At 47.4% G+C, this 13,421-nt stretch overlaps 1 protein-coding gene across 1 annotated transcript; it reads right to left on the bottom strand.

Annotated features, from left to right (window-relative positions):
• Positions 1 to 4,547: 4,547 nt before the first annotated feature.
• RPS10 (ribosomal protein S10) lies at positions 4,548 to 11,726 on the bottom strand. Its single transcript, XM_006050345.4, has 6 exons — positions 11,572 to 11,726; positions 10,311 to 10,460; positions 9,985 to 10,156; positions 7,913 to 7,990; positions 5,306 to 5,361; positions 4,548 to 4,641 (listed from the first exon to the last, which is right to left on the bottom strand). Exons 2-6 carry the CDS (start codon positions 10,458 to 10,460, stop codon positions 4,600 to 4,602), a joined length of 498 nt encoding a protein of 165 aa, XP_006050407.1. The 5' UTR covers positions 11,572 to 11,726; the 3' UTR covers positions 4,548 to 4,599.
• Positions 11,727 to 13,421: the final 1,695 nt, after the last annotated feature.

Genomic DNA, 13,421 nt, shown 5'->3' with positions numbered 1-13,421 from the left:
GCAACAGTTAGAACTGGACATGCAGCAACAGACTGGTTCCAAATAGGAAAAGGAGTACGTCAAGGCTATATATTGTCACCCTGCTTATTTAACTTCTATGCAGAGTACATTATGAGAAACGCTGGACTGGAAGAAGCACAAGCTGGAATCAAGATTGCTGGGAGAAATATCAATAACCTCAGATATGCAGATGACACCACCCTTATGGCAGAAAGTGAAGAGGAACTCAAAAGCCTCTTGATGAAAGTGAAAGTGGAGAGTGAAAAAGTTGGCTTAAAGCTCAACATTCAGAAAACAAAGATCATGGCATCCGGTCCCATCACTTCATGGGAAATAGATGGGGAAACAGTGGAAACAGTGTCAGACTTTCTTTTTCTGGGCTCCAAAATCACTGCAGATGGTGACTGCAGCCATGAAATTAAAAGAGGCTTACTCCTTGGAAGGAAAGTTATGACCAACCTAGATAGCATATTCAAAAGCAGAGACATTACTTTGCCAACAAAGGTTCGTCTAGTCAAGGCTATGGCTTTTCCTTTGGTCATGTGTGGATGTGAGAGTTGGACTATGAAGAAGGCTGAGCACCGAAGAATTGATGCTTTTGAACTGTGGTGTTGGTGAAGACTCTTGAGAGTCCCTTGGACTGCAAGGAGATCCAACCAGTCCATTCTGAAGGAGATCAGCCCTGGGATTTCTTTGAAAGGATGCTAAAGCTGAAACTCCAGTACTTTGGCCACCTCATGCAAAGAGTTGACTCATTGGAAAGACTCTGATGCTGGGAGGGATTGGGGGCAGGAGGAGAAGGGGACGACAGAGGATGAGATGGCTGGATGGCATCACTGACTCGATGGACGTTGAGTCTGAGTGAACTCCGAGAGTTGGTGATGGACAGGGAGGCCTGGCGTGCTGCAATTCATGGGGTCGCAAAGAGTCGGACATGACTGAGCGACTGATCTGATCTGCTCTGAAGATGAAGAGTACCTTTGTTTACATGTCTCTCAAAACTAACTGCGACTAGGGTGGGGAGAGTGGTGGAAATCAGAGCAAAGCTGCAGGCAAGGGGCCTCTTAGGGCATTGCACTTGTTCTGGGGGAGGTCCACAGTAGCACGAAGTGAGGAGGAGGCAGGACTGGGGCTGTGGAGTGTCTTGCAGTCCTGCCTCCACACCCAGCCTCATCACCTACGGCCATTAGACCACTGAATCATCTCCTGAGACTTTGTCCTGAAAGCCCACTCTAAAATAATCACTGATCCATCCTCTGAGAGCCACGAGTACTTTATGTTCATTGGAAACTTAGGCAGACCAGGTCCCAGGACAGATTAAACCAATTGCTCTAGCAGTGCTCTCAGGGAGACTCCTTTCTCCCGGGTCTTAGAACTGATGAGTGCATTCTGAGGCAGACAAGGAGGAGCCTGTGAGCCCGCATTGCTGTGGGGCTACTCCAGGCTGCATTCCCAAAGCTTGGAGACAGTCTGGGCACAGGTGTCTCTTGTCTCTTAGTCCTCACTTAGCCGGTCTGGCTTCTGGAGACTAGGGCAGAATTGGGGAATTCCTAGGGCCCACACTGCCCTGCTGGGGGCCCAGGCCAGGCACTCACGTAGGGAGGGTCCAGGTGGGCCCTCATGTCTTCAGGCCCAGAGGATGTATCCTTCTCAAAAACATTTTCATCTCCCGGCATCTAACATAGGCATGTGGCAGCTGCTTCTCGAAGGTTCATTTATTAATCAAACCCAAGTCTGGACTTCTACAGAAACACAGATGCTTAAAGCTGTTGTTGGCACTCCCTGGAAGGGGACTGTATTTTTCAGGGAAAGGGGATTTGTGTCCATATAGGGAAGTTTGTATTAGGAAAATGTGCCTTCAGCTGTCAGCTTCAAAAATCCCTTAAAAATCCTCTGGAGCCTGTTTTGGTGGTAGCAGTGGTGGGGATTAGCTGGTGAGCCAAATATGGGGCTGGTGGGCAGGTGCCAGGCTTTCATGGGCCTCAAAACCAACCCTGGAAGAAAGGCTCAATCTTCTCCAAAGCTTCCACCCAGTGATGGATGTGCCTGGGGGCCCTGCGCCCCTTGTACTCCATCCACCTCAAGTGACCCTCTCAGGCACTTGTAATAGCAAATATTTGGTTTTCCCAAACTTATTTTTTAATTATTATTTTTTATTTATTTTTTTTCAAACTTATTTTTTAAAAACCTTAATTTTTATTATTGTTGTGGCGTGTGGGATCAAGTCCCCTGACCAGTGATTGAACGTGAGCCCCCTACATTGGGAGCACTGAGGTTTAACCACTGGACCACCAAGGAAGTCTCCAAAACTTTAAATTTTGACGTGTTTCATAACCTGGCACCACCTGACATTTTTGTTCTCCAGTCCTGACTGGTCTCACCACCAGCCCCCTCACCGGGCACAAGCACCTCTGGGTCACTTCCGCCTTCGCTCACTCACCACTGCCTTTGTCTGGACTGATCTGCCACCTATATACTTGGTATTATGGTCTCAATGTAGAGCTTTGGTTTTGCTTTCCTAACTAAACAGTGAGGTCCTTAAAGGAAAATTTCAAGCCTTCCCAGAGCGTCTATCAGCATCGATCCCCAAGCAGCTTATCAGTGACTATTGATAGGCAGGAGTCACTCCATTTCCCAACATAGGGGGAGGGAGGAGGGAGACCGGCAGGCAGCAAGAACACCTCCAACTGTGGATTTTTATCTGTAGTCTCTGACTCTACCCTGTAGATGCCTCGGGTTTTCCCAGAGTGCATGGGTGATCTTGGAGAACACATTCTGGAATGAATTTAAATCACGAGGGAAAAGGTTGGCAAAGAGCCCTAGCTGAGAAAGTGACATTTTAGGGCCAGAAAATCACCAAGGCTATAGAGGAAACCCATCTGCTCCCTTGCTGGCCTCGGCGGGAAACAGTAAAGCTGAGAGCTAACATTTCACAGCAGAATCCAGGTTAAACAATCACAAGGCGTGCGAACACAGGCAACCACTTGACATCGCTCGCGCCAGCAGAAAAATTGGATAAAAAGCAATCTTTGGCAAGGCAGCCAAGGCTGCTCTGAAACAGCTTCCCCCAACACTGCCGCTCTGCCAAGGCAAGTTTCTGCTCATTGGTGGTTAGGAATACAAAGTTCACCTCCCAGGACCAGTGCACTCAGGGCTGCTGTCGGCTGCCACCCTGTGGTCTAAATTACAACAGCCTGTCAAGACTGAAATTGGTTCAGCTTTTAGTTCAGTTCAGTCGCTCAGTGTCCAGCTCTTTGCAACCCCATGGAATGCAGCACGCCAGGGTTCCCTGTCCACCAGGTCGGTGATGCCATCCAACCATCTCATCCTGTCGTCCCCTTCTCCTCCTGCCTTCAGTCTTTCCCAGCATCAGGGCCTTTTCCAGTGAGTCAGTTCTTGGCATCAGGGGGCCAAAGTATTGGAGCTTCAGCCAATAGGTGAACCGATATGGCTTTGTGGTTGCCAGCGCAAAACCACTGACGCAGCTCAGGAAACTGCTACCAGTCTCACCTGGCTCTCTCTCCCTCTCCATATAAAGCTGCAGAACCCCACCAATGATCCCCACATTCCCATACCCCTTAAAAGCCACTTCCAGCTAGTCTTGCTGGCTTTCCTTACCTTGGTGGGCCTGCTGGCTGACCCAGAGCTGCTCCTCAAAAGCTGACCCCTGTGCAGGAAGTGCCGATTATAACCATCAGCAGCCCTTACTTGACCTGCAAAGTGAAGTTGGCATCTCACCTAACAAACCTGCCTGCAAGCCCATGCCCCTGGGCTCTCAAGACCTGCCCCTGGCACTGTGCCAGGCAGATGGCGTTTGTAGTGCAGGACCACAGCAATTGTCCCATCAATCCTCTCTGGGTACTTACAAGATGACACTCTGGTTAGAGGACTCTGCACTTTCATTGCCCTGAGCCCGGGTTCATTCCCTGGTGGGGGAATGAATTTCCTGCACGCCAGGCAGTGTGGTCAAAACGGGAAAAGGTGACATCTGGCCTCACCAAGAATAAACACCATTCACGCATGTCATCCTGGGTCACCACCAACAAACTTCAGGAAAACAGTGCATTTCCTGTTTTGCCGGAGCCCTGGGACAGCAAGAACTCCAGCTGTCAATTATTTTTCTGATTATGCAGAGATAAAAAATGCCAGGGTGGGGTAAGGGGCCTTCAGATGGCTGGGCAGTCCCTTTGGGATGTTTTCGTGGGTTTTTCTGTTTCTTATAAACCGCGAGCTTTGAAGGTTAGTAATTCCAGCAGCAACTGAACAGCAGCCTTCCCACCAGACAGAGCCGAGCCAGCGCTGTCCGTCTGGTCAGCTCCCACAACCTCCCAGAATGGTGACCACTGCACAGGGCTCTACAGGAGCAAGTGCTGGGACAGGGAGGGCCCGGGTCAGAGCCAAGCACTACAGCTCGCACAGCAGTGAGTGATGGCACCCTGGAAAACGACAATTCCCAAAACCAATCTGGTCCTTCCCCACTTACACTCTAACCCTTAAACCTGAACCATTCCTGTTTAGGCTAGAAAATGCAAACAGGGCACACAAGATCATTTTTTTCTGTTTACAGGTTTATTCAACACAAAACAATCCCTTTCAACTTTACTGAGGTGGCTGACCACGTCCACGACCAAATCCGCCTCTCTGCAAGAGAAAGTACATATCAGCATCAGTGGTGTGCTAGGCACCAGGCCTCATCATCACTGGAGAGGCTCCCAAATATAAGGGCTCAGGGGATCCAGCCCTGCCTCTTATAGACTCTGGGGTCACCTTTTTAAACTGGGAGTAAGGACACCCACTCTGGAGCGTGCCCATACACAAATGGAAGCACCTAGCAACAGGACATGATCCTGTGTCACCATATACGCTTTTCCACAAAGGAGACCTAGAGAACAAGCATGTCCCGTCAAGAGCTGCTCAGGGGCAGCAGCTGTCCTGACAGTGATACACCATGCCGGGGCTGAACACTATACTTGGATTAATTACTCTCACAATTAGCTTGAAATAGGTATGACCACCAGCTCTATGTTATAGATGGGGAACTAGGGTCTAGAGCCTGCTCAATCTCCAGTGTCCAGTTCTCAGCTTAGTTCACGAAACTAACCCGGGGGGTAACGCTGACCATTTCTGAACTATAAAATACCACTGTGCCTCATGGAGTGTTGATTTGTGAGATTTTCAGTAATTTCTTTCTTTACAGAAGACTGCAGGCTGTGCCTGAACGTAAAAACCTGTTTGGAATGTGTGTGGTTAGGACATCACTGAAGAAGCAGATCCAAAGGGTTGAGAGCAAAAGGGGGACACTTACAAACTGGAATTCAGTTGCTGACCCAGCCCCGGCCTCGGCTTTCTTGTCGGCACCAGCTGAAATGAGAAACACAGATTTCGATGCATCAAATGGTCTGATCTACTATAGAACAAGGACAGACAAGTGACCCAAGCCCATCTTGCAAAAAAATCATGTCAACAAAGAATGAAGTACGAGCAAATTACACCCTGCAGGGGGGAAACATCTTCTGAGCCACCTTTGCTCCCGCCTTCTCCTGAGTAAGACAGCTTTCTAAACTCACAGCCAAACTACTGCCTCCTCCAGGAAGGCTGCCTTGACCACAAAGTCGGGACTATATGCCCTTTCTATATGGCACTTCCTATCACTGAGTTACTTCCACGCTTCAGACCAGCACCCAGTTCACAGAGGGAGCTCAGTGAAGGGAAAACTAAGAGGTAAAGGGTTCACAGAAACAAAAAGCAACTCTATTATCACCAAGGAAAAGTGGCAAACAAGATGAAAGATCCAGGACCGCCCTGCCCTATACAGCAGCCACCAGTCCCAACTGAGACGTGTGCAAAATACGAGACTTCAAGACTCGAGAGAATGCAAAGTATCTCACTAATGTACATATTAAAGTAACAGTTTAGGGCTTCCCTGGTGGCTCAGTGGTAGAGAATCCACCTGCCAATGCAGGACACCTGGGTTCAACCCCTCATCCGGGAAGACCCCACATGCCTCGGAAGAACGCAGCGCATGAGCCGCAGCTGCTGAGCCTGTGCTCGCGAGACTGCGCCCACGAGGAGCCACGCACCACAGCTAGGGCAGCCGCAGCCAGAGGGCGGCCCGCCCGGCAATGAAGACCCAGCACAGCCGTAAGTAAGTACCTTTTTAAAAATTAAGGTAACATTTAAAAAAATATACTGGAATTAAAAAAAAATTTAATATACACTAAACTTTCTATGAAAATTTACAATTCACGTTTGAGGGGCAGGGTGGTAGCAGTGGCAGGGCTAAATCAGTAATTCCTACCCAAATCCACCCTACCTCTGGCCCAAGTCAGGCCACACCCACTACGGGCTGCTGCCTACTCAGCAGCAACCCCCCAACCAGCGAGCCACTGTATCTTCCCATCTTCATACCTGATCATGCCCATCTCTCCCTGAAATGCTCACTTCCCCACCCACAACTTCAGGACCAACGGTCACAGCCTCTGACCCATTTCCAGTGTACCATGACTTCTAAAAAGAGCAACCACGAACTTTCTCTGAACCAAGAGCCCGCCTGCTGGAGGAATCCTTTCTTAGGAGTATTTAGTTCAAGTGCTCACGTCTATCAGTATTTCACATCTGAAGACTCAGGCACCACAAGTAGGAGACAACAGTGAAGTGGAAGTCGTTCAGTCGTTGTCTGACTCTTTGTGACCCCGTGGACTGCATGTAGCCTGCCAGGCTCCTCTGTCCCTGGGATTCTCCAGGCCCGAATACTGGACTGGGTTGCCATTTCCTTCTCTGGGGGATCTTCCCCAGGTCTCCTGCATTCCAGGCAGATTCTTTACCACCTGAGCCACCAGGCAGGAGTAGTAAAAGTATAAATTCCCTTTTATACCTTGCTTTTATATCACAAATTACTACTTCTGCAACAAGGATAGTCTCTTTAAAAAAACAAGATGAATGGCTCCCCCTCTTCAGTTCAGTTGCTCAGTCATGTCCGACTCTGCGACCCCATGAACCGCAGCACGCCAGGCCTCCCTGTCCATCACCAACTCCCGGAGTTCACTCAAACTTACGTCCATTGAGTCGGTGATGCCATCCGGCCATCTCATCCTCTGTCATCCCCTTCTCCTCCTGCCCCCAATCCCTCCCCATCTTATTACAGAGTAAAACCTCAAGTCCTACGATGGCCCACAACTACAAGACATCCTCATCCAACACTCCTGCCATCTTGTTTAGACAAGCCAGACGCCTTCCCCCAGTAGACTCTCTACCTCCAGATGTTTGCTTCTATTTCACTTTGACAGGACTTTCCCTGCAAATCCTACTGGAAATTTCAATGCATACTCTCCTGCTTTAATTTTTCCCTGTGGCACCCACCGTGAACATGATTATACACTTATTTTTGCTTATTCATCTCCTAATACCAAAATGCAAGTTCAAGAGAGAAGAGCATCTCGTCTTTTTATGTACACTACTACCCCTAGCTCCTAGAATCGTGTCTGGCATAAACCATAAGCACTCAATGTATCTGTTGTATGAACAGACAACCGTGGTTCCCATCAATGTGAATACCTGCTATTTAAAAACAAGATTTTGCATTATTTTGGCAATAAAAAGAAACAAACATGATGGGAGTGGGCCCTGCCCTCAAGTAACTTACCACCCAGGAACACAAAACAAAGAAGAGCATGTTGCTCTCCTGAAAGTTTTCAGTTTTGTTCCAGTTAAAGGTCTTTAAAGTGTTTTGTGTCCCCAGCTCCTAACCCCCACCCCTGCAGAAGGCAAGACGCACAATGGACTCCAGATGGAATGATCTGAGATGGACCCAAGGATCTTCACTGGTCACCTTGGCATCTTCAAGGGCCGAGCCCCAGGCAGGGGAGAATCCTGCGACTCCACCCCAACACCAGATCCACACGCCGATACTCACGGGGCACGGCGCTTCGTCTGTAGGTGTCTCTGTCGGCTTCCCCTCGTGTGAGTCTTGCAGGTCGCTCTCCCTCCAGACCTGCACAGATTAAACCACAGTATGAACATAGGGAAACACAGGAACTCTGCTCCTTTCAGGCCAAGAAAATTCAAACTGCTCTCCACTTTCGCTTTGCAAAAACTTGGCTATGATGCATTAATGGGACAGGAACTCCTACACCCATAACTGTCAGCTAGATACTTGCCATCACTGACATTCTAACCCCTCAAAGACCTAGGAAAATGCACATCCTATTAAAATGTTATACATGGCAACCCACTCCAGTATGCTTGCCTGGAGAATCCCATGGACAGAGGCGCCTGGCAGGCTACAGTCCACTGGGGCTGCAAGAGTTGGACACGACTTAGCAACTACACCACCACTACACCTGCAAAAGGTCTGCTTCCTTCTATTTCTCAACATAGATTTCCCAAATATCTGGCAAATCAAGAAACCCAGTCATTCTACAAACGTTTGAATAGCCAAAATTTTGAACCTGACCCATCTCTGAAATAGAAAACTTCTAGTGCTAACAGGAAAGGAGTCACCATAAGCGGCAAGCCTCACCTCCAATGTTAAGTATATAAAGAGAAGCCACCAAGAATCGTTTAATTCCACTCAGGCTTTGCCTTATACCTCACTAGGCTGTGAAACCTACCAGTGAGGTATTAAGGCAGGTTTAAAAAGCTACGTTAACATTCTAACACTGGGAGGTCAATCTAGCATTCTCTCTACCTTGTTACTCCACAAAATTATCTATAGCGTTCATATGATTCTTTAAATAAAAGAGTGATTCCAAGGTGCAATGAAGAATCTTTGCTCTAAACATATGTAATCCTACCTAACCAGTAGAATACCCTCATGAGTTTTCATAAAGAATACAAATTCCTGAGCTCCATGACGTCTTTCCAGGGAACCGAGGCAGTCTGATGATCATGTTTTTAGTAATCTCTGCATTTCATTACTCAAACTCATAAACGGCTCCTCTGGTGCAAGGTCGTTTTTTTTTTTTTTTTTTTTTTTTTAAGAAAATAAGGAAACCATAAACTTAACAAATGCCAATTGTGAGCCAGCAATGATCTCAAGTCAGAAGGTAACTCCCTGCAAACAGGATCCTTTCACAGTGCTATTTATACATGTGTGTGTGTATATACAGATATATATGTATATATACAAACACACTCTCTCTGTCTACATCTGTTCTGTCCTATTTGGCTTTTGATTATTTTCCTCCCATTGCCAAGAAACTCTTTTCATTTCTTTCACGTGTGGTAAACAGCTTTGCGGGATAAACATCTTGGTCTACTTGAACTCTCAACACCCTACCACATGTTATCTGGCCTGTGTTTAATACCACCTCTTAGGATGGCCTGAAGACCTGTGTTCAATTCCATTCGAGGTTCTAGAACTTGACTTAGATCTTGCATGCCAGAGTACCCCAAAAGCTGATTCCACCCTTTCACCCATACTGGATCCTATGGAGCTCATGCAGCTAAACTTCAAGAGCAAACAAGTGGGGCCTGCTGCAAACAGGGACTTCTAAGATGACAAATACATCTACAAGTCTGTGGTCCAAGGCCATTTTTGCTGGTTATAAGCAGCCATCCACAAAACCAGAGGGAGCACACAGCTCGCCTGAAAACTGAAGGTGTATATGCTCAAGATGAAATTGAATTCTATCCAGGCAAGAGATGTGCTTATGTGTACAAAGCAAAGAACGACACTAACTCCTGGAGGAAAAACTAACAAGACCAGAGTTATCTGGGAAAAGACAACCTGCGCTTATGGAAAACAGTGGCATGATTCGTGCCAAATTTCAAAGCAGTCTTGCTGCTAAGATCATCTTTAAGGATTTAAACTTAAACAAGTATGACTTTGTTCTCCTGTATTTTTGTTTAAAATAAAAAAGTTGATTCCAATGGTGATGTATTAATAAGACCACCTCCTCGCCCACACAAAACCCCACCATTTCACCTCTCCCCCCAGAAAGATCTTCAGAGGATGCCCTTGCAGACATTACGTGAGCACTATACCTTTGGGCCTTGGCCGGCCAGTCTCAGGACGGCTGCGGCGCAGGGTGGCGGGCACGATCTCAGGGGGCAGGTGGAGGTAATCACGGAGATACTGGATGCCCTCGTTGGTGAGGTACCAGTAGAAATGTCTCCAGGCAAACTGTTCCTTTACGTAGCCTCGTGACTTGAGAGACTGTAAGACAGAAAACCACTGTTAAGACAGAACTAGAGGCTTGAAGCTAGGAAGGCAGTGCAAAGGGGAAGCTAAGGTAACAAGCAGCGCTGGGAGTCCTGACCTTGCCTTGAACACCAGTGGAAAAGCCCCCCTCCACCCGCACCCCAGCTACCTGCATGGCTTTCATGACGTGAAGATTGGGCACATTCTTGTCTGCTAGCTCCGGGTGCTTGGGCATGTGGACATCCTTCTTGGCCACCATCACCCCCTCCTTAAAAAGGAGTTCATAAATGGCAATCCGGTTCTTCTTGGGCATCAACATCTGCAAGAAGGAAGAAATCAGCAAGAATACTTCTGAGCACTGTGGCCAGAGCCATAACCCAGTTCATCACCCCGGAAGACTGAACCCACACACAAGAGTCACTATCCAACGGGTAGAAGTCTCAAACATACCGAAAAACATGCAGGAAACAGGAATTTAAACCCCTGCAAACTTAAGCCCAACAGCCACTAGTTCCCTCCTCCACACTCAAAAGCAGGATTCATGGAGAAGTTGTCCGGACTTTAAAGATAAAACGAGGGTGGGGCTAGGGGGACATTCCCGCCCCTGATTTTCACTCTCACAACGCAAGTATAAACGGGGCAGGGGTCAGACCCTTATAGTGAAAGTCACTCAGTCCTGTTCGACTCTTTGAGAGACCATGGAATTCTCCAGGCCAAATACTGGAGTGGTCTCCCGCATTGCAGGCAGAATCTTTTTGCCAGCTGAGCCACCAGGGAAGCCCAAAAATACTGGAATGGGTAACCTATCCCTTCTCCAGCGGATCTTCCTGACCCAAGAATCGAACCGGGGACTCCTGCATTGCAGGCGGATTCTTTACCAACTGGGCTGTCAGGGAAGCCCCTCAGACCCTACACCCTCGGAGTGTTTGGGGCGCATCAGCAACTGTACCTAATGCTGAACGCGCGCGGCGGTGCCTTCTGGCGAGCGAGAAGGGGCCAGAAGCCTGTCGATCCGTGACGGGTCTCTGACCCCAAAGCAAAAGACTGAGGCCCTCACAGCCTCAGACCTCACACCCCTCTACTCCTAAACCAGAGCTCCGTGGCCGAGCAGGGAGGCAGTTCGGAGGGTTCTACCCCGAAAAAAAGAAAAAAGCGTGCGGAAGGGACGCAGTCTCCCCACTCTCGCCCGGACGGTCCCCGCCAAGCTAGGGTTTCATCTTCCCCTCCTCCATCCGGACACCAATCTTCGCCTGCCAGGGCCCCACTACTGCCCCCCAAGAAATGCGCTTCTGGGCCCTGCCTGCTCGGAAATGGACGTGCGGGGAGCGGGAGAGGGCCCCCGCCACCCTTAACCCGGCGAGGCACGACGGCGGCGGCGGAGACAGAGCCCGGATGGGGGCCGATGGCACCGCGACGCCGGAGAGACTCACCGCGACGGTTGCTGTGTCCCGGGCCGGCGCTGGAAAGGAAGGGGCATGCGCGGCGCGAGGCCTCTTCCGGGCTGCCGGGCCCCGCCCCTTGTCAGGACCCGCGAGCTGCCTGAGGCGGCCTCGGCGGTGCCTGAGAGACTGGCGGCCCGGGAGCCGGCGTGCTTTATCAAGAAATGATCACTTTCATACCTGGTCGGGTCCTTTAGAAACACGCTACGCCTTTTTTTTCTCCGTTTCCCGCCGGTTAATTTAACTTATTATTATGTAAGGAATATATGTTCTTTGAGCAGGGAAAAGGAAATACCCTGCCTACAAAAGAACAGTGACGGCAATACCAATAATGAAAGAATAAAATTCCATCAACCAGTGAGTCGCTATTAACGTTTTGGTATGAAGTGAAAGAAAAGTGTTAGTTGCCCAGCTCAGTCGAGTCCGGCTATTTGCGACCCCGTGGACTGAAGCCTGCCAGGCTCCTCTGTCCATGGGATTCTCCAGGCAAGAACACTGGAGCGGGTCGTCGTTCCCTTCTCCAGGGCATTTTCCGGACCCAGGGATCAAACGTGGGTCATAGGAAATGTATTTTTTGACAAAACTGGGATGATTTGTACGTATGTTGTGATACGGATGTTGTACGTATGATATTTGGAAACCTGTTTGTTTGTTTTTTCTTTTACAGCTATATCATGAATCTCTCTTCAAGGTAATTAATACCTACAACTTTAATGACTATGTGGTAGTCCACTAATGGATGATTTAATCAACACTCTGTGATTGGATATATATATGTATATATATTAATCCTTCAATGTTATAACTAATGATGCCACACACTTATCTGCACACTTGTCAGTCTCTTTAGGACAAAGCCTTGGCAGTGTAATTGTTGAGTTACAATGTTGGTGCACATTTTTAGGTTTTTGACACATGCCACATTGACTTCTGGAAGGCATTATCAGTTACATTCTGGTCAGCAGTTATTAACATTTTCTTACTGACTTGACATTATTCTCTATGTATTAAAGCAATTAACCCTTTCTCACATATTTTTCAAGACTTTCTCCCAGTTTTTTTAGTTTGTCTCAGTTTTCATGGTATTTTAAAGAAGTTTCACACTTTTCTTTTCTATTCAAATTGTTACGGTTTCAGGCTCTGGTGCAATGCCTAAAAAGTCATTCCATATTTCAACATCATATAAATATTCACCTATAGTTTCTTCAAGTGTTTCTGTCCTTTCACAGTTTAAAAATAAATTTGCAAGATGAAAAGAATTCTGGAGATCAGTTGAACAACAATGTGAATTACTTAACACTACTGAATTGTATACTTAAAATGGTTAACATGGTAAATTTTATATTATGTATCTTGGTGGTGTTGGTTTAGTTGCTAAGTTGTGTCCAATGCTTTCAACCCCATGGACTGTAGCCCACCAGGCTCCTCTGCCCATGGGATTTCCCAGGCAAGAATACTGGAGTGGGTTGTCATTTCCTTTTCCAATGTTATGTATATTTTATCACAATAAAAAAAAAATAAGATTCAAACATGTATACAGATTTTTTTTTTTCAATACCTTGAACATTTGGACAAAGAACAACATAATCTAAGGACTGGTCAAGCAGATTTGGAAAAGAATACCATAGAATTCCTAGCAATAAAAACTAAAATGATTGAGATTTGAAAGTTAATTTTAAAAAATAAACAACAGATTTGATACACTTGAATAGAAAAATCATGAGATAGAAGACAGAAGTAAAACAAGAACAAAAACAAAAAGCATTCACCATGTAGTCCAGAGATTAAAAGAGACAGGACGAGTGAAGGCAGGCAGGGATAAATTAGGAGGCTGGAGTTAA

Source organism: Bubalus bubalis, chromosome 2 (genome assembly GCF_019923935.1).
Source record: "Bubalus bubalis isolate 160015118507 breed Murrah chromosome 2, NDDB_SH_1, whole genome shotgun sequence".
NCBI classification, from domain to species: domain Eukaryota; kingdom Metazoa; phylum Chordata; class Mammalia; order Artiodactyla; family Bovidae; genus Bubalus; species Bubalus bubalis.
This window is presented reverse-complemented; position numbering and strand designations above follow the sequence as displayed.

Bases quoted from the DNA above. Each gene is read 5' to 3' on its own strand.
- RPS10 (XM_006050345.4), bottom strand. From the start codon at position 10,460: ATGTTGATGCCCAAGAAGAACCGGATTGCCATTTATGAACTCCTTTTT. The intron at 10,157-10,310 runs GTAGCTGGGGTG...TCTGTCTTACAG, and splicing joins ACGTCATGAAAGCCATGCAG to TCTCTCAAGTCACGAGGCTA. The intron at 5,362-7,912 runs GTGAGTATCGGC...TTCTCATTTCAG, and splicing joins CAGACGAAGCGCCGTGCCCC to CTGGTGCCGACAAGAAAGCC.